The following is a 20,541-nucleotide window of genomic DNA, read 5'->3' as shown; positions in this document are numbered from 1 at the left end:
CTTGAGAGAGAGAGAGGGCCATGCTCAGTCGCTTCTAGAAGCAATTTGTCTTTCAGAAGGTATTTATTAAACACTTGCTATGTGCCGGATTTTTTTTTTTTTTTTTTTGGTGTTAGGGACACAACAGTGAATGAAACAGACAAAAATCCCTGCCCCTTTCAAACTTATATACTAATGAGAGGACTTAGGCAATTGTTGGGTGCTGACAGGTTGATTCCGACTCATAGTGACCCAATGTGACAGAGTAGAACTGTCCCATAGAGTTTTCTTGGCTGTAATCTTTACAGAAGCCGATTGCTAGGCCTTTTTCCCACAGAGCAGCTGTGTTAGTTCAAATTGTCAGCCTTTTGGTTAGCAGCAGAGCACTTAACCATTGTGCTGCCAGGGTTCCTAATAAGAGGAGTTAGGCAACTGACATCATAAATAAGTAAATTATATATTTAGAGGTAATAAGTTCTATGGAAAAAAAATAGAACAGGATAATGAGAATTGGGAGTGCTGGAAAACTCAAAAAAACCCATTGCTTTCAAGATGGTTCTGACTCATAGTGACCCTGTAGGACAGAGTAGAGCTGCCCCATAGGGTTTCCAAGGAGCAGCTGGTGGGTTTGAACTGCCAATCTTTTGGTTAATAGCCAAGCTCTTAGCCACGGCGCCACCAGGGCTCCAAGGAGTGCTGGAGTAGGATGCAGTTTTAAATGGAATGATTGGCTTTGACCTCATTGAGAAGGTGACATTTGGTCAAAGACTTGAAAGAAGTAAGGAAAGGGGCCATGCGTATATCTGGGGGAAGAGTGTCCAGGTAGAGGGAACAGCCAGTGCAAAGGCCACAGGGCAGGAGCATGGCTGTCGTGCGTGCAGAACAGTGAGGAGGCCAGTGTGGCTGGAGTGAGTGAATGAGGAGGAGTGGGGGAGATGAGATCTGTAGGATAACGGGTGGGCGGGCAGGTTGTTCAGTGCCTTGTACACCTTGGTGAGGGCTTTGGCCTTTACTGTGAGTGAAATCAGAAGCCATTCCAGGGCTTGAAGCAGAGGAGGAACCTGTCTGATCTACATCGTTCTGGCTGCTGTGTGGGAATAGACTCAGGGAGCAACCGTAGCTATTGCAACAGGCAAGAGATGGCAGTGGCCTGGACAAGGGTAGTGACAGTGATGTTATGTGATGGGGTCTGATATATGTATATTTAAATTATTAATTTTGTTATTGTTGAGAATATACACAGCGAAAATGCACCAAATTCAACAGTTTCTACGTGTATAATTCAATGATATTAATTTCATTCTTCGAGTTGTCCAACCATTCTCACCTTCTTTTCTGAGTTGTCCCTCCCTCATTAACATAAACTCACTGTCCCCTAAGGTTCTGTCTAATCTTATGAGTTCATATTATCAGTTTGATCCCATATAGATAGATCTTAAAAGAGTGTAATGCTCAAGACAGACACTCTTTACTAGTTAAGCCAAACTGTTGTTTGTTTTTGAGAAGACTGTCAGTGATATTTTTGGTTTAAGGTTTAAAAATTATGTCAAAGCAATAGTTTTGGGGGCTCATCCAGCCTCCATGGCTCCAGAAAGTCTAGAGTCTGGATTCCATGAGAATTTTAAATTCTGTTCTACATTTTCCCCGTTTTGATCAAGATTCGTCTATACACCCTTTGATCAAAATTTCAGTAATGGTAGCCAGGCATCATCCAGTTCTTGTGGTGTCATGACAAAGGAGGCAGTTTTTCGTGGAGGCAATTAGCCACACAGTCCGTTTCCTCCTCTTATTCCTGACTCTCCTTCCTCTGTTGCTGCAGGTGAATAGAGACCAGTTGTTATGTCTTGGATGGCACAACAATTGTTGTATTTGATTTTTTTTATTGTACTTTAGATGAAGGTTTACAGAGCAAACTCGTTGCTCATTAAGCAATTAATACGCATACTGTTTTTTGATATTGGTTGCCAACCCCACGACATGTCAACATTCTCTCCTTCTCAACCTTGGGTTCCCCATTACCAGCTTTCCTGTCCCCTCTTGCCTTCTCTTCCTTGCCCCTGGGTTGATGTGTCCGTTTAGTCTCCTTTTGTTTTATGGACTGTCTAATCTTGGCTAAAATGTGAACCTCAGGTGCGACTTCATTACTGAAATATAAAGGTGTCCAGGGGCCATACTCTTGCAGTTTCTCCAGTCTTTGTCAGACCAGTAAATCTGGTCTTTTTTTTGTTTTGTTTTTTATGAGTTAGAATTTTGTCCTACATTTTCCTCCAGCTCTTTCCAGGACCCTCTATGGTGAGCCTTGTCAGAGCAGTTGATAGTGGTAGCCGGCCACCATCTAGTTGTGCTGGACTCAGTCTGGTGGAGGCTGTGGTGCTGTGGTCCATTTGTGTCTGATATGTTTTGAGCCGACAAGATTTGTAGATGCAGTGGGCGTGAGTGTAAAAGAAAGAGAGAAAGCAGGGCTGACGTAAGGGGTTGTGGTCTGAGTGCCTGAAAGGATGGAGCCGCCGTCCATGCCATGGGGAAGGCTGGAGGTGGTGGTTTGGGAGAGAGGAGCAGGATGTGTCAAGTCTGAGATCCTGTCAGGCATCCTGGCGGGGAGGCCAGGAAGCAGCAGGAGTCTGGAGTTCTAGGGAGAGGTCTAGGCTGGAGATTTTAATTTGGGAGGACCTAGGGACCAGGTCCCAGAGCCCGTGCCCAGAGGGACCCAGCTGTGCTCTAGACAACTACCCCCCATCTCCAGTCTCTCCCTAGCACCCGTGCGGGGGATGAGGAAGGGGCCTCTGCCTCATGCTTGGGCACATGGAAGGCTCTAACCCTGAGGACCGACCTCTCCATCAGGCCTGCTGCGATTGGAGGAACTGGTGCGCGGGTTCCTCATCTCTAAGGAGACGCTGTCGGTGAGGATGCTGGACGACAGCCGAGACCCCACGCCACTGCTGAAGGAGATCCGCGACGACAAGGTGTCCACCATCATCATCGATGCCAACGCGTCCATCTCCCACCTCATCCTCCGCAAGGTGTGCCCCCCCGTTTGCCTCTGATCCCTGGAGGGTCGGGGGCAGAAACATAGGGTAACTGAGCAAGTTACCCACTGCCCGTGGGCCGCAGTTGCCCCAGGGGTTAAATATGGGCCTCGAAACCCTCTGCTCAGAGCAGATGTGCAGATGATAACCAGGAAGCTGGTCCCTCAACTCAGGTTAGGACCCTGGGCAGTCACCTCACCTCTCTGTGGAAGTGAAGAAAATTGTAGTCCTATCTCAGCGGGTTCTTGTGAGAACCAAATGAGCCGATGGCGTGTAAACAACTTATGATGGGGCCTGGCCAGAAGAAATGCTGGCTAGTTGGTTCCAGCACCAGTTGCCATGGAGTCGATTCTGATTTATGGTAACCCCATATATGTCAGAGTAGAACTATGCTCCGTAGGGTTTTCAGTGGCGGATTTTTCAGAAGTAGCTTGCCAGGCCTTTCTTCTGAGGTGCTTCCCGGTAGACTCAAACCTCCAACCTTTTGGTTAGTTGGCAGGCATGTTAACCACTTGTACCACTCAGGGACTGCAGCTGCACGGTGGCTATATTATTTTTTCCAAGAACCCATTCTGTGGTAGGCTCTGTGTTGAGGCGCTTTGCATGTATTATTTAATTTGCCTCTTGCCCTGCCCTGTGTGGCAACTATGATGATACTATGTGGATGGAGAAGCTGGGGTTCAGAGGGGAGAAGCCTGGCTCAGTTCACATAGGAGGGACCGGTGCCGGGACCATCCTCCAGGGCCCGACATGTTCTGTCTGCCAGTGACCCATGTTCATTAATCATTAATAGGCTTCCCTGCTCTAAATTTTTCTTTTTAATCAAATTTGTATTATTTATTTTTCTCCAGTTTTTTTTTTTTTTTTATTAAAACCATATGTTACTGCTGATCGTAGCTTACAGAAAGAAGTGTGAATGGAATCCATAGGGTTGTCAAGTAGGAGGGCTTGTGGAAAAGATTTTGGGGCACAGGTCGGCCTGGGCTGGAATCCTGGCACCTCCCTTGCGGACTGTGTGACCAGTTGTCATTTTTGTCTCCAAACTTGTGCTTCCCTCTCTGTTGAGTGGGCCTGTAACCCCCGAGATACTGCTGAGCCTAGATGCTGCCAGGATTCTTGAAGCTGGCATCATTTAATATTAGGATTATTGTAGGGGAGACAGGACTGAGCCCTCCTGGCCTAGAAAGGTTTCCAGCTTTGTTCTCCTCGAGGTCTTTGAGAAAACCACCAATCAGTTGCCCTTCAGTCGATTCCGACTCATGGCAGCCTGATGTTAAAGCACTCAGCTGCTAACCAAAAAGTTGGAGGTTCGAGTCTACCCAGAAGAGCCTCAGAAGAAAGGCCTGGTGATCTATTTCTGAAAAATCAGCCACTGAAAACCCTGTGGAGCACTATTCTACTCTGACACACTGAGGGTGGCCATGACCTGTGAGAAAAGGAGACTCAAAAATTGAATCTTGAAATTCAAATTGGCTGCCTTTCGGTCGTTGCAAAGTGTCTTTAAAGATGGCGGGGGTAGTTTTTCTGACCATGTGAGCAAGCTGAGCTCTCCATATTGGCTGCTCAAACTTGGGTTTAGGTGGGATGAGGGTTAAGGTTTTGCCTTCCCACCGGAAAGATCTTTTGGGCTCCCTAATATGGGACGGGGGCATTCCAGGGCCCCATTCTCTCCTCCAACCAAATCTCCATTCTGCCTGAGTTGCCAGTCAACGGGGCGGGGCATGAGGGGCCAGCTCTTCCTCTGCCCTCACGAATCTCCTTCTCCTCGTCTCTCCCTGTCTCCGGGGGTCTCTTAACTGTGTTTCCAACTGGGTGTCTGCTTGCCGGACCCGCCTTGTAATTGCGCCTCCTCTCCTGAGCTCTCCCCACCTCGGTCTGTGGGTCTCTGTCTCTCGCGTGGCCTCTTTGCATCTCCTGTGTCCCCCAGGCCTCGGAGCTGGGAATGACCTCAGCGTTTTACAAGTACATCCTCACCACCATGGTGCGTATCCCCTCCAGCCCTCCTGCCCCCACTTCCCTCCCACAGCGTCTGCCCTCTTGGGTCCTGGCCCAGGCCTCACCGCCTCTCCTTGGTGCCAGGACTTCCCCATCCTGCATCTGGACGGTATCGTGGAGGACTCCTCCAACATCCTGGGCTTCTCCATGTTCAACACCTCCCACCCCTTCTACCCCGAGTTCGTGCGCAGCCTTAACATGTCCTGGAGGGAGAACTGTGAAGCCAGCACCTATCCGGGCCCTGCGGTGAGCACGCGCCCTGGCCCCGGACACACAGACCCTTAGTCACACCCAGAGACACACACGAGAACCCCTTTAAAACCTTGGTCAGATCATGCTTAGGACCCTGAGGGCTTCCAGTCGCTCTCAGCATAAATGCCACCAGGCCTCACATGGGGTCCTGAGACAGGCCTGACTGCTGTGGTCCTCCTCTCCACCTCCCCCTTTGCCCCAGCCACGCTGGCCTCCTCGATGTGCCCCGGCCATCCCAAGCTTGTGCACGCCTCAGGGGCTTTGCACTTGCTCTTCCCGCCGCAGACACTGCCCCAGAGAACCAGTGGCTTGATCCCACCTCACTGGGTCTTTGGTTATTGTTCCTTGGCCTCCTGTTTAAAAAAATCTCAAACTACCTACATGTAGGAGCCCTGGTGGTACAGTGGTTAAGAGCTTGGCTGCTACCAAAAGGTCAGCAGTTCAAATCCACCACCCACTCCTTGGAAACCATATGGGGCAGTTCCACTCTGTCCTAGAGGGTCGCTATAAGTCAGAACTGACTTGACAATACCTAACAATAACAACCTGTGTCTTAGCCCCATTCCCTGCCTTCTTATTTTCCTAGCACCTATCTCTGTTCATCTGTTTGCCACGTGGCTTATTCTGTATTTTGCTTGTATATATACACACAGACTGTAAGTTCCATGAGGGCAGCAGTGTCTGTCTGTCTGTCTGTCTTGTTCACCATTGTATCCCCAGCACCTACCATAAAGCAGCATTGTAGGGTGTCCAGTAAATATATGTTGAATAAATGCAGACATAGAAAACTGCATTTTTATGTGTATTTGTTCACAGAAAGACCCAGCACATGGAGCCGTGCAGTCAGAAGTGTGCAGGCAGGCATGTCACATGCACCGACATGAGACAGGCTCATTCATGTGCACCCCTGCACACACTTACAGAACACAGACGTTCCACTCTCACAAAGTAACAACTACAGTTTATTCTCTTACACACATGCACGCCCACATGGTCTCTGGGCACAGGGCAATGGCCCGTGTAGACCAAACGCTTCCCGTGTGCCAACCGTTGTCCTGACCACCATACGTACGTTACCTCATTTAATACTTCCAACAGTACTCTGAGGCAGAGATTCTTCCCATCCCCATTTTATGGGGAAGGAACTGAGGCTCAGAGAGACACAGGGACTCAGTCTTGGTCACAGAGTCAGGAAACAGTAGAGTCAGGCCTCTGCTCAGAGCTGCCTTACCTCCCAGGCCAGGCTCATGACCGTCATGCTTTCTTGCTTCCCTCAGCATCACGGCCACCCAGTGTATAATGCAGAGGCACCTTCGTCCAGCCCCGTGCGCAGAAACGTGCCCTAGACCCACAGACAGGCTATGGCTGTCTTCCCCTGCCTGCACCGGCCACACAGACACAGGTTCTCAGCACACCCTAGGCCTACAATACCCTCCCTGTGGGCGAAGCAGCTGGTCGTGCAGGCGAACCCCCATGGCCGTGCCCTTCCCTAGACAGACACATGGCCACACCCAGTCAGACAGAGCTGCGCCCACAAAAGCACGGGTAGCAGGTCCACCTTTCGTCCCATCATCCACACTTACTGAGAAAGACACCCAGGGACCCTTCCTCACTCCTCAGCCACCTGATTTCCCATTCCTGGGGAGAGACGAGTTGTCTGAGGGCATGGGGGGCTCCCCTGGCTTGGCTGCCTCTTTCCTGCCCCTCACCTCTCCCCCACTTACAGCTCTCAGCTGCCCTGATGTTCGACGCTGTGCATGTGGTAGTGAATGCTGTCCGAGAGCTGAACCGCAGCCAGGAGATTGGTGTCAAACCTCTGGCCTGTACATCTGCCAACATTTGGCCCCACGGGACCAGCCTCATGAACTATCTGCGCATGGTGAGCTGGGAGTGGGGGAGAGCGGAGGGGGCAGGGCAGCGACCACCCACGATGGGACACTCACTGTGTCCCCCCGTGGCCCCTCTCTGCCTTCTCCTGCCACCTCCAACCCCACTCACCGCCTGGGCTTTACACTGCCCTTCCTCCACCACCTGGGGAACCCCTCTCTCTGGGGCTCGCTCTTTCTCTGCTCCTTTGTTCCCATCTCTCCTCATCCTCCTGCGTGTGACCCTCTGTGTGTTGTCTTGCTCTTTTGACTATTGTCCTTCCTGGTCCCTCGCCCATGTCCCCTCCACCTGTCTCTGCACCTTCCTCTGCGGGGGCCTTGCCCCTCTGGGCCCCTGCCACCCCTCCCTCTGTCCCACCTCCCCGCCCTGCTAGGTAGAGTATGATGGGCTGACCGGGCGGGTCGAATTCAACAGCAAAGGGCAGAGGACCAACTACACCCTGCGCATCCTGGAGAAGTCCCGGCAGGGCCACCGCGAGGTGAGTAGGCCCAGGGCAACACCTCAGTCCGACAGGAGGGCTGGGGCGGCCCAGGGATGGCTGTGTTCTCATGCAGGGCCTGTGCTGATGGCACCCTCTCTGTCCCCAGATTGGGGTGTGGTACTCTAACCGGACCCTAGCCATGAATGCCACCACACTGGACATCAACCTGTCACAGACGTTGGCCAACAAGACACTGGTGGTCACCACCATCCTGGTGAGTAGCTATAGCTGGGGAGCTGAGGGTGGGCGGCCTGAGTGCCGTGCCTTTCCCGATCAATGCCTGAGCCCAGCCCTCTTCCCCGTGGGAAGTGGAGAGATGCCATGGCCAATACAAGCTGCACAGGCCAGCGGGGGGGACGTGACACGTGCACCAGGCAGCCTCAGATTATAGCCATTGAATTGCTACGCTGCCTGCTGGCTGCAGAGTGAGGGCACAGGCTGTGCCATTGGCCCAGGTGCAGCCCCGGCTCTGCACCGCCTGAGAATGGGTCTCTCCCTCGTGAGCTGCCATCGAGCAGCGGGGAGGGCAACACAGCTCCTGGGGCCATATCTGGCCCCCAGGAGGGTGTGGAAACCACAATCGCTGGAATGATCATTTTGTCACACTTGCCCACTGAGTATATCAACTTATTTAACATCTATTTGGAAGGTGTGGAAACTGGGACTCAGAGAGGTAAAGCAGCTTGCCCAGGGTCACACAGCAAGAAGGTGGTATAGCCAGGACCAGAAGCTGTATCTCTAGGGCTCCAGAGCCTTAGTAATAACAACTGTGCTCTGAAGTTCCAATCCTGGTACCTGAATACCAGCTGAGGATGTCGTCCTGCAGCCCCTGGTGTGGCCGTGCCCACATTTTACCAGTCTGGGAGCTGAGGCCCTGAAGAGGACAGGGTACAGAAAATCAGAGACGGAGGAGCCCTTCATGCATCAGCAAATGCTCTTTGGGGACCTCTCCTGCACCAGGCGCTGTGTGAGGCCCTCTCCTGGGTCATTCTTTAAACCTCACAGTTGTCCCATAGGCCAAACCCAGTGCCTGGCTTGGGAAGCTCAGGAAGCAGCCACACAGCCAGTCCGTGGTGGAGTGAGGGCCAGGCCCGAGAGCCCGCATCCCCTCCACTGCGCCCTGCTGCCTCCCGCCAGGCACAGTGGGCCAGCAGGACTGGGGGAGTCAGAGAGGGGGTGATGCCCATGGGCCTGGTGAGCAGGAGGCTTCCTGTCAGGGCTGGGTATGCCAGGCAGCCACACTCTTCATGAGTCACCCCCATCCATGGCCCTCTAGCATCTAGCATCCTCGGGAGATCCTTGGTGACTGTGAGCTGGGCCGGGAGTGGCTGTGGGCTGAGGTTCAGAGAGGGTTACCGCAGGGTTCCACAGGATGTTAGAGGCCCCTAAAGCAGGGATTCGCAGAGCCGTCCCCTCAGTCCCTAGGGAATTCCTGATCTGAAGGGGACTTCGTGTTCCTCTGGAGAAGGCCCAGTGTCCTGCTGGGGGACAAATGGCCTACAGAAGGGAAACCAGACGTGCAGTAACAGCCTCCCAAGGGGCCCTGAGGTCTGGGGCGGGCCGTGCTGGCTGGGGGAAGCCAGCACTGCATGGGTGTGTGGCCCGGGAGACGGGGTCCTGGGTCGGGGGCAGGGGCAGGGGTGGGGACATCAGGAGAGCTGAGCCCTGATCCTGGGGGGCTTCGATCTCTTTCTTAAACTCCTCTCCTCATCTCCCCAAGCCCTGAGAGCCAGTGTTGGTTAGCTCTTCCTGACCTTCACTCTTCTTGTGGTAGATTGATTCATGTATTCATCCCACAAGCATTTACTGAAGCAGCTGTGTGCCGGGCCTTCCACAAATTCCAGAGACACAGATGTGAGTCACTGGTGGTCTGGTGGTTTGTTTCCCTGCTCTTGAGTGGTATTGGGGGAGGGCCTCCCAGTCTGATGGAGGAGACAGACCTGGACACAAACATCCCAAAATGGTGACGAGGGCTGAGGGGCCTCCAGAGAAGGAAGGAGCTGGCTCAGCTTTAGAAGGCCCGAGGGAGGCTTCCCAGAAGAGGTGGTATCAGGCGGGGCTTTAGAAGCTGTGTAGGAGTTTGGGTGCACAGAGAAGGAGGGCGGGGTATCCTGGGGAGCAGAGCAGCAGGGAGGCGCAGAGTCCTCAGGAGGTGTTTGTTATATTGGGTGAGGAGGCAGCGGAGAGTTGATGTGCACTGCTGAGTGTGCCCCATGCATTCACGAACGTGTTTCTGGGCAGGGCCTGTGTCAGACACTTGGGGATTCAGATGTGAAGCAAACTGGGTCCCTGGCCCAAGATGTGGGCTGGGACTTGTCTTATTCCTTGCTCTGTCCCCAGAGCCTAGGACGATGCCTGGCACAGAACATGCATGGGGAAGAGGGGAAATGGTGTGACGGGGGGCTTGGGGCTGTGGCAGCAGACGGGGGAAGGCCTCTGAAGGACCTCTCTGTGCTTCCACTTTAGCCTAGGGGCATACAGAACTAAGGAGGGTGTTGGGCAGGAAGGGCCAGGGCCCAATCTGGATTTAGGAAAGCACTCGAGCCCCCTGAGGGAAGCTGTGGGGAGAGGAGAGGTGGTCCCAGTGGAAGAGGACGAGGCTTGGGGATGTTGGCAGGGAGAAGGGGAGTCAGATGTGCTGTTAAGAAGTGGCACAGACAGCATGGTGACCAGTGGAGTGGGCAGAGTGAGGGAGCAGGAGGAGGCAGGGGACAGAGTGCCAGGTGGGCTGCCCCGGGGGGGGAGCTTTATAGGTCTGGAGCTTGGAGGGCATGGGGCTGGCTCTGAGACTGAGCAAGGCCCCCACGGGGGAGGTGGGAGGGCAAGAGCAGGCCCTAGGAGGCAGAGGCTGTGCTGGAGCCTTCTGTCCTCAGCATCGGGCCTGCTCTGTCATTGTGAATTTTCTCAGAGCATCCTTTTGGTCCCTAGTTCAGTCCCTTCATGAACCTGTCACCTCTCATCCTACTCTTTGGTGACTGGTGCAGCAGTCAGAGCCCTTACTCTGGAGACAGACAGATATTGTCCTACTCCTGAACTTGCCCTCTGCCAGTCCAAGTTCTTTAACTGCAGTCTCCATTACCCTCATCTGTAAGGTGGGTCCAATGAGCCCACTTGAAGGGCAATTCGGAAGATTGCAGGGGACAAGAAAGCCGCCTTGCAGAGCCTAGCCTGGAAGACATGCTCAGTGTAAGCTCCTGTCCCTTTTTCTTGTTCCTGATCTTTGATAAAATGGCAATAATCAAGGCTAATGTCCACGAGCACTGTGCTAAGCTCTGGACGCATGTTAACTCACTTGATCTTCACAACAGCCCTGAGGTTGGTACCATTATGACCACCATTTTTCAGATGAAGAATCTAAGACCCAGGAGGGCTAAGTGGCATGTCCAAGGTCACCTAGCTAGAGGTGACAGAGTGAATTTGATATCCAGCACCTTTGCCCCACACTGCCTTAATTTCTGCTTCTATCCAAGCCCATAGAGCTACATTCTAGGCCTAGCTCTGCATCCACATGCTGTGTGACTTTGGGCAAGTCTCTTTTCCTCTCTGTTCTCTCTTTTCATGTGAAGAGATTGATTAAAATAGTCATGATAAAGCAAGGTGGTTGGAGTAGATTGGATTGTTTAAATTGTACTCCAGGAAGTCCTGAGTATGGATTTGAGTCCTGGGTTCATGAAAGGGCCCAGACAAGCTTATGAGGAATGTTCTAGAATGCACTGTACTTTGATTTTTTGTTTTTAGTTTCGAGATTTGTATTAAAGTGTAACATGCACGTAGAAACATGTATAAATCATAAGTGTACTTCTCATTGAATTTTCACAAACCAAACACACCTGTGTAACCAGTTCCCCTACCCTGAAGCCTCCTTATGGTCCTTCCAGTCACTAACCTCCCCAAGGGAACTGCTACCCCAACTTCTATCATCACTGATTAGTTTTGTCTGCCTTTGAACTTCCTGTCAATAGCATTGTGCTATATGCCCTCTCTCGTGTATGGCTTTTTTTGCTCAGCATTGTGTTTATGAGATTCATTGATGTTGCAAGTAGTTTATTGCGATTGCTCTGTTTTGTTATATGAATGTACCACGATTTACTTATCAGTCGAATGCAGATGGACATTTGAGTTGTTTCTAGTTTTTGCTGTTAAGAATAGCACTGCTATACACAGTCTGTTAACATGTCTTTTGGTGAATACATACAGGCATTTCCACCGGCCGGGAATATACTCAGGAGTGGAACTGCTAAATCATGGGCTGTGTATCTATCTGTTGATGGGGTGTGTTTTCCAAAGTGGTTGTACCAATTTATACTCCCACCAGCAGTGTATGAGTGGGAATTTCAGTTGCTCCACGTTTTCACCAGCATTTAGTTTTGACTGTCTTTTTCGCTTTAGCTATTCTGGTGAGTGTATAAAGGTACCAATCATATTGTTTTCATTTGCATTTCTCTGATGGTCAGGGAAGGTGACCACCTTTTTGTGTTTATTGGCTATGTGGAAATCCTCTTTTGAGAAGTCCTTGCTGAAGCCTTTTTCTGTTTAAAAAAAAAAATAGGGGGTATATGGCTTTTTTTATTATTATTATTGATTTGGGGGTTGTTTACATATTCTGGATGCAAGTCTTTAGTTGGATGAAGGTATTGCAAATATCTTCTTCCAATTTGTGGTTTGCCTTTTCACTCTAACTGGTATCTTTTGATGAAAAGATTTGATTTTTAATTTTACTCAAGTCCAGTTTATCAGTTTTTTTCCCTCCCCCCACTTTATGGTTACTTCATTTAGGACTTTTGAATTCTTTGCCTATCCTAAGGTCATGAAGATATCCTCCTACTAGTTTTCTAAAAACTTAATTATTTTACTTTTTACATTTTATTTATTTATTTATTTTACCTTATACATTGAGACCTGTAGTCTGCCTGTAAGTGATTTTTACGTATTATGAGAGAGAAGGGTCGGAATACATTTTTTTTCCATAAGGATATTTAATTAAACAACACCATTTATTAAAGCATTCTTTTCTGTCTTCACTGCAGTCTTACCTTTGGCACAAATCAAGTAACCATTTGTGTTTGAGTGTTTGGATGGTCTATTCCGTTGTCTGTTTGTTTATCCTTGCTCTAATACCACATTGTCTGAAAATACCATAGCTTTAATATTTGGTAGACTAAATCCTCCAGTTTTGTTGTTGTTCTTCTGGATCGCCTTGCCTCATCTGACCCTTTAAATTTCTGTATGCATTTTACATGTTTTTAAATTTGTTGTGTAGAGAGAGTAACATAAGTTAGTACAATCCTACATAAAATAGAATTCAAGAAGCAGACATAGGGTCATAGTTGTTGTGTGTGATGAAGTCTGCTCTGAGTCATGGCGACCTTATGTATAACAGAATGAAACATTGCTTGGTCCTTTGCCCATTTTTGTGGTTGTTGGTATGTTTGAGTCCATTGTTGTGGCCATTGTATCAATCCATCTCATTGAGCATTACCCTCATTTTCGCTGACCTTCTACTTTACCAAACCTGATGTCCTTTTCTAGTAATCGGTCTTTCCTGATGACATGTCCAGTGTTAGCTAGCCAAAGTCTCACCAACCTCACATCTTGACTATATCCCTTCTAAGACTGATAGAAATAGGGTAAGGGGTGAAAAAATCAGTCTCCTTCCCTACCTGGTCCCCCACCTTCTTTTTCCAGAGGCCACCATCCTCCCAGAAATACCTATGTGTAGACAAGCACATCCCCACTCTTTCTTTTAGAAAGAAAAGCATTTTGTACACATTGTTCTGTAGCTCGCTTCTTTCCTCTTAATATAACTCACAGATCTTGTTATTTTAGTAGTTGCATGGGATTCTTTTATGACATTGATAATCTTTTTAAACCTGTCCCAGATTAGGTTGTTTCTAGTCTTTGCTCCTGCTGCAAGCAATGCTGAATGACTCTTTTGGATCTACAGTTTTGAGTACAGGTGCACAGCCATTTGTGGGGTGAATTCTTAGACTCGGACTTTGCAGCATCCTACTGTCTGTCTGCTATGTTGAGCTCCCACATAGGATTCTCTCTGAAGCAGCCTGGAAACCCTGGGTTAGAGGCTCTCTGAGAATCCTTCTGTTCTAACAACCTGCAGCTCTAAGTTGAGTCCTAGATCCTTGTCTTCTGATCTTGAGTCCTGTTCACAGCCTCCATCTCTGTTTCTGGCTCCGTAAGCTCAGACCCTGATTCTGGGGTCTTGAACCCAAATCCACCATCAAAATTTCTCAGTCTTGAATTTGGGGAACAGCTTGTCACAGTGGGAAGAACAAGGGATTTGGCGTGTGCAGCGACTGGTTTTTCAATCCCACCTTGCCCACGTCTCCCATCCACCCTGCCCTGACTCAGCCATGTGACCTTGACCTCCCTGAGCCTCGGTTTCCTTCTCTGTCATCAAGAGGGCTGTACCGGAACGCTCCAGCTGTCACACTGAGGTCTTGTCTCTAGATTTCTGATTCTCCATGTTTGGTACCAGCGCTGATCTCCCGTCTCTGTTTCTGGCTCTTCCAATGTCTGCCCTCTGGTTCCGTCCACTTGAGCTCAGTCCTGTACAGCCCTTAAGAACCTAGCTTTGGAGTCAGACCTGTCCATCTCACCACTTAATACTTCTCTTCTTTGTACCTCAGGGTCCTCATCTTGAGAAGAGAGGTAATAATACTGGCCTCCCACGCTGACAATAGCTGTCACACAGCAAGCCCACGAGAAATGCTAGCTGAAGCTGCTATTATTAGTATTGTCTCACATTCCTGCTCCCAGCTCCACAGTTTTGGATTTGGAAAGGCAGCTTGGTAGAAAGAGAAAACTCTGATTTTCCCCCATCCCATTGCCCCTCAGCTGGGGGCTCTGCAGGGCCCTGGAGGCCAGGGCCTTTAACAGGACCTGGCCTCACGGTAGCAGATCCTATCAGTTATCTTTTGCTGTGTGACAAACCACCCCAAAACCTGGTGGCTTAAAACAGTATCAGTTTATTCTTTTTCACAAGTGTTCCATGGGTTGGCCGAAGAGTTCTTTACTGGCCTTGCCTGGGCTCACCCATGTGGCTACATTCAGCTGGTAGCTAGGCTAGGCTGGAAGGCCCAGAATGGTGTTGGTGCGGCTGTTGGTTGGCATGCCACAGTTCACTCATCCTCCAGGAGGCTAGCCTAGGCTTCCTTGCATGGTGGTCTCTGGGAAGAATTCAAAAGGACAAGAGTAGAGGTTGCTCTGGAGGCCTGGGCTCTGCAATCCACACAGCATCTCTTCCACTACATTTTGTTGGCCAAAGCAAGCCACAAGGTCGGCTTAGATCCAAGGGGTGGGGAAGTCGACTCTACTTTTTTTTTTTTTTTTGCTTTAAGTGAAAGTTTGCAAATCAAGTCAGTCTCTCATATAAAATCTTATATACACCTTGCTATGTAATCCTAGTTGCTCTTCCCCTAATGAGACAGCACACTCCTACTCTTCACCCTGTATTCCCGTGTCCATTCAGCCAGCTTCTGTCCCCCTCTGCCCTCTTATCTCCCCAACAGACAGGAGCTGCCCACATAGCCTCATGTGTCTACTTGAGTCAAGAAGCTCATTCCTCACCAGTATCATTTTCTATCTTATAGCCCAGTCCAATCCCTGTCTGAAGAGTTGGCTTTGGGAATAGTTCCATCGACTCTACCTTTTGATGGGAAGAGCTGCAATATATCGAGGCCAAGCCTGTCTACCACACACACACACACAGACACACAGACACACACACCCCAAACCTGTTATCTTCGAGTTGATTCTGACTCACAGCAACCCCTTGTGTTACAGAGTAGAACTGCCCCATACTGTTCTCTTAGCTGTAATCTTTATGGCAGCAGAGTGCCAGGCCTTTCTTCTACAGCACAGCTGGGTGAGTTCAAGCCTTAAGGTTAGTAGTCGGGAGGAAACCATTTGTGCCACTCAGGGACTATGTATCTACCACAGAGCTTAGTAAGTTATGTGCTGAATGAATCAGAGGACTCTGGAAAGAGACATCATGTGAGCCTCAGTTTCCGTGTCTGCACAGTGAGTCTAATATCTCCCAGTTCAGGTCATTATGAGGATGTAAGTGATACAATTGAGAGGATACACACAGGGCAGAGCCTGACCCTCAGCCGGTGCTCAGCGTCCATCATTGTTGTGATCGTTGGTATCCAAGTTCTTCTCCTCTGGCTTCTGCAAGGCTGTCTCTTAAGTCCTTCTGTTCATAAATCCAAAGTAACACAAACGATCGTTTAGGCAATAACTATGCCAAGTTAAGTTTCCCTTCTGTCTCCATCATCTTCAGATGCCTCCCCTTACTGCTCTTTGAATGCTCTCTCTGCTTTTGTGCTTCCTTGGCACAGTGGGGTCAGTCAGATTTGCCCAAACCCCTCAGAAGTAAGCGTCAACATAGCAAACCATAGGCTAGAGACCAGTGATGGCAAACTGACAGATATGTTTGTTTGGCCTGCAGAGCCTGAAAATAAAAAATAAAAAAATTGGTATTGGAATTTGAGTTAGTAACTAACGTTTATAATCAGATTTTACAAAACAATCCAGGTTTTCAAATTCCCTTAAGATTGGACCATCTGGCATCCCAGGCCCACTTCCCTCGTGGCAGCTCTCGGCTGGAAGTACATCAGGGTAGGGGACACTTTCTTCAGTGCTTGTCAAATGGTAGACATATGGGTGGCTCAGGAAGTCAGGTTAGTGGGTTGCTCCCCACCATGTGAAAAAACAAAGTCCGGCAGAACAGAAAACATCAGAGTATGTTGACCATAGTCGCTAAGGGTAAGGACCTTTGTGGAAGTAATTCCAGTTAAGTACATGCATACCTGTGTGTGACTTGGGCTACAAACCAAAAGGTATCTCTTACCGTAGGTCATAGTCAAAAGATGTGAAAGCCCCTGTTCCAGGTTGGCACAGTCCCCAACCAGTCTGACTCACTCCTCAGTTACTGTCTCCATCAGAGGCATTTGAGCTTGAGACTAATGAACAACGAGTTAGCTGGTGAGGTGAAAATGACACCCTCTGATCTGTGCGTGGCCGGTAGGTCCATGGGCTTCTCCCTGGCTTCCTGCACTGCACAAGGTCGGGGAGTGTGTGCAGTGAATCCGCTGTCCCCACCCTGCGAGCTGCTTGCGTTCTGACCTAGCCGCCCTGTCTGGGGCTCCGTCCCCACACGCCCAGCCTCTGACCCTGTCCCCTCTGCCCCCACCAGGAGAACCCGTACGTCATGCGCCGGCCCAACTTCCAGGCCCTGTCGGGGAACGAGCGCTTCGAGGGCTTCTGCGTGGACATGCTGCGGGAGCTGGCGGAGCTGCTGCGCTTTCGCTACCGCCTGCGGCTGGTAGAGGACGGGCTGTACGGAGCGCCCGAGCCCAATGGCTCCTGGACGGGCATGGTTGGCGAGCTCATCAACCGGGTACGGCTGCGTCAGGACTGGAGGGGGTGGGTCACATAGCACACGGGTGAGGCGGGCAGGCAGCCAGTCCAGCCTCAGGATCGATCTGGCACAGGGTAAAGGAGGAAGGGTTCTTTCAGGGCTCCTCACACCAGCCACACTGATGGTGCACCGCGAGCTGCGCCTGGTGAGTGCCGTGAGGTGGGGAGAGGAGGGGAGAGGTGACCCACCACCTCCTGTGTCCAGCTTTGCCAAACCCTCCCCTCACACCACCTGGCCCCAGCATCTGGCACTTAGTGCTCCAAGATTTATTGAGTGTGGGAATGAGACGTGGAGTGGAAATCGGGCACAGCCCGAGGTGGTCAAGGGAGGCTTCCTGCAGGAGGCAGGGCTAGGGTGAGGAGCCCAGGGACTGCACCTTGTTTGTGCCCTGTACCCAGCACCTGCCAGGGAGGGCACAAGTGCAGCTGTCACACGGTGCCCGTTGAACTCACACGTTCACTCATGCCCATTGCCGTCAAGTTGGTTCCGACTCACAGTGACTCAATAGGACAGAGAAGAACTGCCCCATTGGGCTTCCAAGGCTTTTCAGAAGAAGCCCCGGGGGCACAGTGGTTCAGCGCTGAGCTGCTAACCCACAACTGGTCTGAGGGAGAAAGATGCGGCAGTCTGTTTCTTTAAAGATTACAGCCTTGCAAACCCACAGGGCAGTTCTGCTCAGTCCTATAGGGTCACTATGAGTCAGAATTGACTCGATGGCAATGGTCAATGGGGTTTCAGTCTTTATGGGAGCAGATCACCAGGTCTTTTCTCCTAGGGAGTGGCTATTGGGCTCGAACCACCGACTTTTCTGTTGGTAGCCAAGTGCTTAACTGCTGTGTCACCAGGGCCCCTCTGTTCACTCACACAGGAGGAGCTTATTGAGCTCCTGCTAGGTGCCTTGTGCCATGCTGGGTGTGGGATACAGCAGTGAGCACAGCAGGCCTGGACCCTGCCCCCAAGAGCCTAGCCTCCTTAGGATGCTAAAAAGCAAATGATCACAGCACAGAGCATTCTGAGCCGTGATGGGGGCAACTCAGAGGAGGGGCCCAAAGAAGGCTCCTGGCCCATCTGGGGCATCCAGGGAGGGCTTCGCAGGAGAGGTGACACTCAAGCTGGCTCCCAAATGGGGCAAAGGAGTCAGCAATGTGAAGGGGGCCTGGGAGGAGGGGAATACAATCCGAGCAGAGAACAACATTTACAAAGATGTGCGTAAGAGAGAGTGGAATGTTCTAGAAGAACCAGCTGGGCCCCGGGCGTGGGCAGGGTCTGGATGGAGGCAGGGGGGCCTGAGAGGAGGTGGGCAGGGGTGCAGTGGAAAGAATATTTTGGAGTCTGACCAAGCTGGGTTTGAATCTTAAGTGTGACATTTCTCCTCTCTGAGCCTCAATTTCCCCCTACCCTGAGATGGGGTGTCACAGGGTGGTATAAAGAGTTGATGTGCTCGGCCGCTAACTGAAAGGCTGGAGGTTCAAGTTCACCTAGAGGTGCCTCAGAAGAAAGGCCTGGCAATCTACTTCTGAAAAATCAGCCATTGAAAACCCTATGGAGCACAGTTCTACATCAACTGGCTTTTTCACAATGAAGATGATAATCTCTTATAGGTTTATAGTGAGGGCTACAGAGAACAGGGCAAGTAGCTAGCACATTGCTTGTGGGGGATCAGGGGTCCGATAATGCAGTTCTTCAGAGAAACCATGTGGACAAATGCTCCAAGGCAGGACTGTGCTGAGGGAGACAGGCCGCCAGGTTCGGCCCCACACAGAGCAGGTGTGCGGAGCAGGGAGCCATGGCCAGGAGCAGTCTCGGCAACTTTGAGTTTGGACTTGGCTGGTGTACTGGAGTTCTCACCCTCTTGTCTCTCCCATCCTAGTGATCACTACATCCAAGCCCCTGAATGTCACCAGGGTAGACACAAAAAGGCTGCTTTTCTTGACAAGGACGTTTATCCCTTAGGGCACTGATTTTCAGAAACGGTTTTGACAGCACAACCTTTTTTTCCGATTGAAGTCTGCCTCAGAACCCTGAAACAGAGACAGAGCCACTTCAGTGGAGGCAGGGGGTCCCCTGAGTCCTGGCTGCTTGGTCTCTGCCACCTCACCCCACGGTCAGGCCCTGAGGCTCTGCCCCAGAAGGCCACCTGCTGGTTTGAAAGCTTCTGCCTTGGGATGGGTTGTAAGGGCCTGATGCCTGAAAAGATCCCTAATGAGACAGGAGGAGAGGAGAACCAGAGCTGGTGCCCCGGCGCCACCCCACTGACTGTCAGCGTTCCCCATGGCCTCTGTTTCTCAGCCACGGAGACTCAGGAAGTCTTTTTTCATCAAAAACCCAAAAACATACATTGCCATACGTCGATTTGGACTCATAGTGACCATGTAGGACAAAGTAGAACTGCCCCATAGGGTTTCCAAGGCTGTAATCGTTATGGAAGCAGACTGCCACTTCTTTCTCCCACAGAGAAGCTGGTGGGTTCGAACAGCTGACCTTTCGGGTCAGCTGCCGACCTCTTAACCACATCAAGGCTCTCAGAAATAAGCAGGCTCGAGGGCAGTAGCAAGGAGCCCTGGTGGCACAGTAGTCAAGAAAGAAGTGATCTTTCCTGGGTTGCCAGGCGTCGGAATCGACTCTATGGCAACAAGTGTTAGTTTATAGGGTCTCTGTGAGTCAGAATTGACTCAACAGCAACGGGTTTGGTTTGGGTTTTTTTCAAGGAATAGCCCCCAATGAAGGTCACTGTAAACTGGACCATGTCAAGCTGTTGGCCCATAAAGAGAAGGGGACCGTCTAGAATAGTCTTAGTTACAGTTGCATGACCTTGGGCAAGAGTCTTAACTCCCACTAGATGATAACTGGGACGAGCCAGGTTTGGGCCAGTTGCTGGTGATTAGGGTCCTTCTCAGGTTCTCCTGGAATCTTGACTTGGTCACTCACTAGCTGTGTGACCTTGGGGAAGTTACTTCACCTCCCTGTAACATACCTTCTTCAACTGTAAAGTTAGGGAAATAGCGCATAGGGTAGATCCATGGGTGGTGCAAATAGTTAATGAGCTCAGCTGCTAACCTAAAGGCTGGAGTTTTAAGTCCACCCAGAGGTGCCTCAGAGGAAAGGCCTGGCAATCTACTTCTGAAAAGTCAGCCATTGAAAACCCTATGGAGCACAGTTCTACTCTGACACGCATGGGGTCACCTTGAGTTAGAATCAACTACCCAGCAACCGGTTAACTGGTTTAGCGTGTACGGTGATTGTGAACATGAAACGGGGGGATCTGTGTCTCGGGCTCAGTACCCAGCCTGGCTTGCAGTGAGTGTTATATTTGTGCGCTCTCTTTCTCTTATTATTATCATTCCTGTCAGCGTTCATTCATTTTCCATCCACCCAGTATATATTGAGCACCTACTGTATACCAGGTCCTATGCTAGCCCCTGTGTTTGCGGTCGCGAACAAGCCAGACTTGGCCTTGCTTTTACTGAGCACGGATCAAAGAG

At 50.5% G+C, this 20,541-nt stretch overlaps 1 protein-coding gene across 2 annotated transcripts in view; it reads left to right on the top strand.

The window, feature by feature from the left end:
• GRIK5 (glutamate ionotropic receptor kainate type subunit 5) overlaps positions 1-20,541 on the top strand; it is a 75,589-nt gene that overhangs the window by 8,689 nt on the left and 46,359 nt on the right. Inside the window, exons 6-12 of one of the 2 annotated variants that reach the window (XM_064293717.1) lie at positions 2,821-2,999; positions 4,933-4,986; positions 5,085-5,246; positions 6,979-7,131; positions 7,513-7,617; positions 7,727-7,834; positions 16,835-17,038. In XM_064293717.1, coding sequence (XP_064149787.1) covers positions 2,821-2,999; positions 4,933-4,986; positions 5,085-5,246; positions 6,979-7,131; positions 7,513-7,617; positions 7,727-7,834; positions 16,835-17,038 — 965 coding nt within the window. The remainder of the gene's footprint in view (positions 1-2,820; positions 3,000-4,932; positions 4,987-5,084; positions 5,247-6,978; positions 7,132-7,512; positions 7,618-7,726; positions 7,835-16,834; positions 17,039-20,541) is intronic. The other variant, XM_064293718.1, reaches the window with a different exon arrangement.

The sequence above is a fragment of the Loxodonta africana genome, chromosome 11 (assembly GCF_030014295.1).
Source record: "Loxodonta africana isolate mLoxAfr1 chromosome 11, mLoxAfr1.hap2, whole genome shotgun sequence".
NCBI lineage: Eukaryota > Metazoa > Chordata > Mammalia > Proboscidea > Elephantidae > Loxodonta > Loxodonta africana.
Note: the sequence above shows the minus strand (reverse complement) of the source record. Positions and strands in the feature narration are given on the sequence as shown.